This window comes from Trachymyrmex cornetzi, unplaced genomic scaffold (genome assembly GCF_001594075.2).
Source record: "Trachymyrmex cornetzi isolate Tcor2-1 unplaced genomic scaffold, Tcor1.1 scaffold83, whole genome shotgun sequence".
In the NCBI taxonomy this organism is placed as follows: domain Eukaryota; kingdom Metazoa; phylum Arthropoda; class Insecta; order Hymenoptera; family Formicidae; genus Trachymyrmex; species Trachymyrmex cornetzi.
This window is the reverse complement of record NW_017300169.1, coordinates 1292701-1301230: the sequence shown is the minus strand read 5'-3', so window position 1 is coordinate 1301230 and position 8530 is coordinate 1292701. Positions and strand designations below refer to the sequence as shown.

Here is an 8530-nt window from a genome sequence, read left to right as displayed (position 1 = left end):
CCATCCACAAATGGCCAGCGCGAATGGGGAAAAAAAGGAACTACGGGTCTCCCGAAACAATTTCTGCTTTAATTGCTTAAACTTTCGCGTTAACGAGAGAAATAGTGGATTTAAATTTAAGAATTATGGAAATAGTAGTCTCTCGAAATGATATTTTCCAACACGATTTACTGCACTGAAAAATAACTTTCCTAAATCTAAGTAATATTTTCTTAAATAGTACTAAGTAAGCATTTCTTTATTACAAACAAATACTTATATTCAAAAAAAGAAAATACTTAAATCAACTAACATACGTTTACGTTTATTAAATATTTGTTTGCAGTAAGGAAATGTTTACTTACAATTAGTACTATTCAAGAAAATATTATTTAGATTTAGAAATTTTTGTTTCAGTGTGTCATTTATGCAGATTGCTCTCTGTAGTCGGCGAGCCGATGATTGTTTGCCCGTGAATTCTTTGATCAATTTGAAATTGATTTTTCTTTAACAACAATGTCAAGGGAGCCATAGTTTCTAAGTTATAAACGATTGAAAACGAATAGGATTTGCTAAGGAAATAAGTTTCAAAGGTGCAAAAAGGTAGTAAAACCTTATTTCTCATTTAATTCCAAGTAAACTACTTTAACAAAATTGTAATTTAAGGATTAGTTACAAAGTTATTTAATGTTGAAAATTGGAAACTTACGACAAATGACTTTGCTCGACTTTATGCTGAGGAAAAATCGATTCAACCATTGGTCAAAGGATCTACAGATAAAAACTAGTCCGCTGGAGATCTAAACACTCGAAGCGTAAATTTTAGAGCTGATCTTACAACTTTTTTTTTTTTTAGATTATATTCATCTGTATAGAAAAAGTCTGTTATTTTCCTCGTCTCCCCCCTCCCCTGCCCCTTCTTTCTTCACCATAAAAGCCTGACTAAAGTTTAATGATGCGATTCGCGGTTCCCTTTCATTTGCCCGATTGTAAAATTGACTCGGTGCCATTCGACATGCCGTTGCTGCGGTTTTCTCCATCAATCCTGCCAGCGCGAAATCGGTGCTTTCCGATGCACTCGACAATGAAGAGAGGGAGCCGTGTCGGCAAGTGTATATCCCGCATCGTCTTCCCCTTCCCCTCGTACACGGATAACAATCGGAGTAACCAGCGGGAAACCACGAGGAAAGACAGTAAAGCATCGGGAGTGCGCGTTTCCACCCTCGCCGCGGAATCTAATTTCGTCGAATGTCATCCCTGAGACTTGGCTCGACGGTAGTGCAACGATCTGCATCCGAGCGTTCGAATCGCTCGATAGCGATTTCCAGCTAGAGGCTAAAAGGAGGAGGAGAGGGTGTCGAGGGATCGAAAGAGAGGACAAAATCGGGGGTGGATGCGCTGTCCGATGTGAGTATGTGTGTATGTATGTGTGAGGTAGAGAGAGAGAGAGAGAGAGAGAGAGAGAGAGAGAGAGAGAGAGAGCCTCGTCGAAGTATCGAGCCCCTGGATCGTGCCGGCTATAATATATTTTTTATCTGATCGAGGGGATCGTCTTTATGGAGGGTGTTCCGTGCAGGCTCCGGGCAGCGGCAGTCTACCGGGTAGCGCGTACGTATTATCGCGCACCGATGGATGTGTCCATCCGTGTGTTTCAGGGTACAGGGACACTCAAAAATATCGATAACCGAGCTAATACCGGGCGCAAAAATGTCAATTTTAAAAGTGTTCGTTATCCGGTTTGAAGTATCAATATTTCAGCGATCCCTCGGTACTCTTCTTCTCTCTCTCTCTCTCTCTCTCTTTCTTTCTCTTTCTCTCTTTATTTATTTCTCTTCATACTTTCGCTCTCAAACTCGTTTTCGCACGTGCAGGACGTACTTTAACTCCAATCCATAATCCCGCATCCATTCGGGACGCGCCGCGTACTTTGTGGACTTTCATGAGTTGCGCGTGTTTGCGTACGCAGCCGCGTATTAGGGACGGTGTACACTGATGGCTGCTGTTTCCCTGAGCTAATGCGGGCGAACAACCCTTTGAGCCACGAAAATACGGCCGGGTGAACTTAAAAGCGTGCGGAGAATATCAGGCGGGCGAATGGGTTAGGATTGTCGTGTTCGTTAAAAGACGCTATAGTGAAGTGTTTGCAATAAATCATACGATAATCTCGTATTTTTTAAACGGAATCTCGAAAACGTACTGCAATCTCACTGTTAACCCTTCTCTCTAAAAGTGAATCAGTGACTTCTTATAACGCATCCGTAAAAAAAAAAACAGAAAAAAATTGAAAAATATTGTAGGTAAAAAACTTTAAATCTTCCTTTATCAATTCCCATAGTAAAGCGATTCACTTGTATTTCATATCACTTATTATATTCTGTACTTCAAATATAGAACGCTTTAGAACTTAGGTGTAGTTTTCATAGCTGGTTAAGGATTAAATATAACACATGAACTGCGAAAAAATCGTGAAAAAAATTGAAAAATTGAGCTCGCGCAAGAAGTCTCGTGCGAATTCTGCACCATTGGATCTCTTATAAATCCGACTTTCGAGAACGAACGCCATAGCAGCAATGACATCGACGAGAAGAATCTACCGGGTGATACGCGCAGGTATAGAAGAGTCGGAGGGTGAAAGGGAGCGAGAGGGATGCGAGGAGGACAGACGAAGATGGCGGATAGCCGCGGGGGTCGGGGGTGTGCACCGTCGCTACGCGAGGGGAGGTAGGGACCGGGGGCGGTCGGTATAGGGGATTGAAAAGCAATTTCCCCGCGACGGGGATGCGCGGGATGTGGGCCGAGCTTTATATTAATGATCCAGATATATTATCGGACGTGACCGAAATTGCTGTCAAAAAACTCGGATATTGGAGCGAGTCGAGATCGCGAGACGACCGTTCGCTCGCTCGCTCACTCGCTCTCTTCCTACACGCGGGCTCATACATGTGGATACGTATATACGTGCACACGCACCCGCGAACGCACACGTACGCGCATTCCTACACACGAGCGACGTGGAAAATAGCATCGATCAAATAACGCGGGAAAAGTCGGGACTTCACGGTCGCTTACGCGTTTTTTGTTCGTACTTGTAGCGGAACTGTCACGACGACGATGGATCATTCGTGAGCATCTTATTGGGGGTGTTCAATCCTACATGATTATGTCTGTCGGTTCAGAAGATTAGTTTCTGGATTTTTGCTAACAGATATATAGGCTCGCTTATACTAGAGATACTTAAATAAGAGATTGACCACCGTTTAGATCATAGACATAATGGATGTAGATTGTGCATTCCATAATCTTAACATACTGTGTTCCATTAGAAAAAATTGAATATTTTAGAGAGAGAGAGAGAGACAGAGAGAAAATAATCAAGTTATCTCGCTCTTTTTAAATCGATAGTAATAACTACATAGAAATGCGCAGTCTATACTTATTACATTTGCGATTAGACTTTTGATTAATCCATCATATTCAGGATAGTATTTAAGATAGAATATAGATAGACATAAACTAAATAGAATGAGATGCATGGATATCTCATTCCATCTTATGCATAATCTATCTCATTCTATCTTAAAAACCGGCCTGAATTGGTGGACGTCAGCCAATCTCTTCTTCAAGATCTCTAGCTCATTTCTGTATTATCGATAGCGCGATAATGGAATGATAAAGCTAGTGGATAGAAAAATATAAGTAGTAAGTGAAATGTTCGGCCAATCACAGTCGAGAATTTAGACAATAATAGAAATAAATAAAAAATGGGTATTTGCTTATTCTTTATGCTTCAATTTTTCTGTGTGTCATTGCCTTAAAAAGATAGCACATACTTTACACTGACAAGGGACTTGTCACAATTATCCGGAACTGATTCGATTCTAAAATATGTTGTTAAACACAAAAATCTAAGAGACATGTATTCTTTATACCAGCTCAATCTCAGATCTAAGAAATGTAACAATTTCTCAAAGTTATAACACTTATATATCAGTGAAATAGTGAGATACAGAAAAATGTTGCAGAAAATTTGTATGGTTTTTTATATATCTACTTTATAATTGTGTATTTAGATTTATCAAAAATTTAACATTTTAAAAATACCTCTATCCTCATTAAATTTTAAGAGGAATTGTTCCATCCCTTAAATTTGAGATTAAATCGATATCAAAAAATACATATCTCTTATATTTTTGTGTTTAACGATATGTATTTCACGGAAACTATATGTACAGTTCTATTAACAAATATATAATAAATAGTTGGTAACAAAAAAATGACTGTAAATAATAGTTATTATCATAAAAATAATTGCAATTATTATGTATTATATAAATTACTGCAGTTAAATATATTATATATTTTTTGTATATGTAATATGGTTATGCCAAAAATTTGTCTCTTATTGTAGAAAAAACGTAAGCAGTAAGATGTAAGCGAATCGGCCAATCACAATGAAGAATGTAAGGCAATAACGTAATAGCGAGTTCGATTGAATACACTTAATGCACACTGATGCATATTAAAGTCATCGTACACAAATTGACGTAAAAATGTATGATTAATGTAAATATAAAAACAGATTAAATTACGAAATCCTCAATATATTTTATGTCGTTAAGTAAAATCTGTATTTTATAATTCGAAATATTTGCATTTTACTTTTATACAAATTAAATCAGTGTACAACAATGGCTTTTTAATATCCACTAGTGCGTCGAATCAAATTTTATAAGCAGGAGCAAATAAAAAAATGTTGATTTGCTTATTGCTTACGTTTTTCTGTGTGCTATTAGTTGATTTATGTGTTATTAGTAGCTCGGATGCTATACATCAATTAAAGGCTTCTCGAGGGCCTTGCGTTTTCATTCAGAGACGAGAAACGTTCCAGGGCGACGCGAGAGATATTCTCATAATGCTTATCGAATCCGTACGTGCGTGTCAAGCGCGCATTATAGCTGGATAGGCGTTTTAGGAACGCTCGTTTTATGCGGGTACGTTAAGTAGGGAAACCTGTCTTGCCACATGTGCGTATCCGGACCATGTCTCATGCAAGTCTGTGATAAGCAGCTGCAAACGTAGTGGCGCGCTTGTGAACGTCTCAAAAAGATAACACTTACGCATACATCCCCCATGCGTGCGCTCCGTGACATAACGGCCTGTGTCTCTTTTGCCGGCGAAGATAGCTCGACGATCAGCGATTAAGTTCATTACGCTCGTTAATGAACTTTTTAGCGTAATGAGCACGATGTGGGGACGGTAATTGACCGCCGTTGTGACTCAAAGAGATAACATTTGCGCGTACATCCTTTATGCTCCTGGAGTATTCATGTGGCCATTGCCCCGCCAGGGTTACCTCTGCAGATGTTAGCATACATGCTAATTAATTAATAACGTTACCCGATCAACGTTTATTGTGATAAAAAGTTTTCGCGATAATCGACGCAATAATCGACGATTTTTCGTCTGATTTTTCCTGTATTGCGCGCGTTTTTTTTTTTCTGAGCGTAGCTAAAAGATTAACGTGTAGATAATTACCAGTTCGACTCCATTACGGCTGTTAATTTTTTAGCTGCACTCGTACTGTACAGGTGCAGGGAAGTCAGATTGAAATCGTCGATCATTGCGTAATAATGAGCTTTTCGACATAGCCAATGCTGCCATCCAATCAGACACTTAAATCACTTTTTATCATCTTTTTTTTTACAAATCACTACAGTTATTATCGTTCACAATAAGTCATTATAGTCATCCTTTTTTACCGAGGTTAAAGTTAACCTACGTTGGTGGAAATAGGGATAAGTACAACATACGATTGTCATGATAAGATCAAGATATCTTCATTGATACCTAACGAAAATTTTTGTCGAATTTTAATCAAAATAACGTCATCTCAATCTTATGACGACAATCATGTATTGAAACGTCTTTTGCAAAAATATCTTTAAGACTTTTTATATTCAGTTTTGGACATGCGTGTATTTGAATATAAACGTGAAGAATCTATAATACAATGTGAAAAAATCGAGACCATTTGTCATTTTGGAAAACACCTCGTTGTAAGAGACACGTTCTGTAATCTTTTTCAGTTACGAGAGCACAATGTGAGGTTCCATGAATAGTGCGATTATACTATAATGATGCATCGATTATATCGCTATAGTCGCTATGGGGATTTGATTCGGCGGTCGATCGTTACACAAGCAGCTATAATGGTGCCGGGGTTAGTGCTCCCGGTCTCGAGTCCGGATCTCAAAGATCGCTTTTCGTCGGTCCGTATTTACATAGCGGAATACACGGACTTGGTAATACAGCCTCGTTGACCGCCGTCGGTTGGTCGAAGGGTAACGAGCTTGCCTGTCCACCCGGTCGTTGAATCGGACGTCCATAGCGTTCACCATCACCAGGGGTGATGAGAGGAGGGAAGGGGAGGAAGAGTGGTAAGGGTGGCGAAGGGGTGACGTCAAGTCGACTCACGGGGGCTGCGTCGCGCGTCGGCCCGGTAAGGTGCTTAGATAGGCGTAGCTCGGATTTCCATATCTGGGTGATTGTAATGCACATTTATTAGCTGGTAACGAGAACGGGCCGGAATTAACATTCGGTCGGGCCAGGTTGCCCCGAGTATTTATATTTATGGCCGTTGTGTCCCTAATGCGATTAGCTCAACTACGTGTTTCTCCCTTCGCGTCGTGTCCTGTGTTCGTGCGTTGGAAGGCTTCCGCCTCTTCTAGCCAATCAGGTCTGGCTAGTACAGACGCGTACGTGGTACCGACGTAATACACGCTTTTAAAGTATCGCAAGTTGGAAGGCAGTCAACGTTAACTAACGTCGTTAGCATTCACGTTTTCATAAATTGCTTGCCAATCATGACGCTTTTATTACTTCGTTAAGATGGTATCCAGTGAAAGAGAGAGGGAGAGAGAGAGAGAAAGAGAAGAGAGGAAGAGAGATTGATAAGTAAATTGCTTCCCTTCCCTTCCCGACTTAATTCGTCCATCGCATTTAGGTGATTCATCCGTGAAGTAAACGCGGGCAATTTATCATTTCCACTGTACCTTTAGATACCGTTAATTTCTCATCGGTGCGTACAATGTTCTCGTATATGAATATTTAAACCGTAATCTCTAATGGACCGAATGAAACTGTTTCGCGACCGACAACCTAATCCGATTGATTGTTTCCATCGACGGAATGCATTCCGCCCGATGGGTGCCTCGGGCTGACGGTACAGCTGCTAAAATGTACGTCGAGTCGACGTATCACGGGCGACAGTAAACTTCCACTATCGTTGAGTGCAGAAAAACCGATCCTGCCGAGCGAAGTAGCAAGGGAGACTCTTCGACCGGCACTTTGCGCGACGCTGGAGCGTCGCCGTCCTCGTGGAAATCGAACGTGGCGTGGCGTCGCGGCGAGGCTGAATCGAGTGGCGGCGGAGTGAGATACGGGGATGGATGTGTCGGCAGAAGCGGATGGGAAAAGACGGCGGGGGAAAGGGGAGAATGAGTGGGTGAAAGTGGTTTGTCGAGCAGCGCGAGCCACCAGACGCGGCTTAGCAAGCCCCGGGGCAAAGAGAGAGAGAGAAAAAAAAGAGGATAAAAGCTACTGTAGAAGATAAAATAATAATAGCACGATAATGTAAGATGGGAGACAGCTAAAAAGAGAGCGTATTTCGGCTCTCATCGGATTGACAGCCGTACTGCGACTACGGCTATTAATAAAAAGATTTTTGTGTTCACGAGAATAAGAAATTTTACGCAAGAAAATTCAGTCTACTTCCTCCCGATTAAAGGAATACATTTAAACGTGATTTCTTTTTGCAGTGAAATTTTGATGCTATACTGTTGGAAAATTTGTGTTAAATTTAACACATTTTACGTGGTTCAAATGGTGCACTCAAATTTATACGTTATTTTAACGCAAAATGAATAAATCAACTAAATAAAAAAACACTAGATGAATATATTAGGAGGTAACACAAATATTTAAGAAAATAAACACAAAAAAGATAGTACCTGACACAGTTTGTAAATAAGCCATAGAAGCATTTTTTAAAAATAAAAGTAACATTTATGTTAAACTAACATATATTTTATTCATTCATCTTAGAATTTAGTTTTAAAACACATTATTTTTATGTTATTTGTTCACTTACTCATAAATTGTATTATTTTGACACTAAGAAATTGAATATCAGTTTAACACAAACTATTTAAATAATATAATTTGATTAAACACGTTAGGTTAAATTAACTCGAGTATGTTAAAAAATTTAACACAAAAATTTAACAATGACCTGAACGATACACAATAAAATATATTGAGCCGTCCCAACATAAATACAAAATGTTTTTTACTGTGTACCGTTATTTGATAAAGCATTTTCACACAAGCACTCATAAATTCTGTAAATAAATTTGTTGAAATAAATTCCGGATTTTCTATCTCCCGTTAATTTTATCGTTTATTAATATTGTTATCATTATTTATTATACGGAAAAATAATTTTTTATAATTATGTGTAAGCATAATAGAAGCACAAAAGAGTATATATATA

The 8530-nt window shown here is 39.2% G+C and overlaps 1 protein-coding gene across 2 annotated transcripts in view; it reads left to right on the top strand.

Moving 5' to 3' along the window:
- LOC108768747 (LIM domain only protein 3) overlaps positions 1-8530 on the top strand; it is an 81279-nt gene that overhangs the window by 16370 nt on the left and 56379 nt on the right. Inside the window, exon 2 of one of the 2 annotated variants that reach the window (XM_018519299.1) lies at positions 4388-4394. The exons of the other annotated variant lie outside the window; for it this stretch is intronic. Within the exon in view, the coding sequence (XP_018374801.1) occupies positions 4388-4394 (7 nt within the window). The remainder of the gene's footprint in view (positions 1-4387; positions 4395-8530) is intronic. 2 annotated transcript variants of the gene reach the window in all.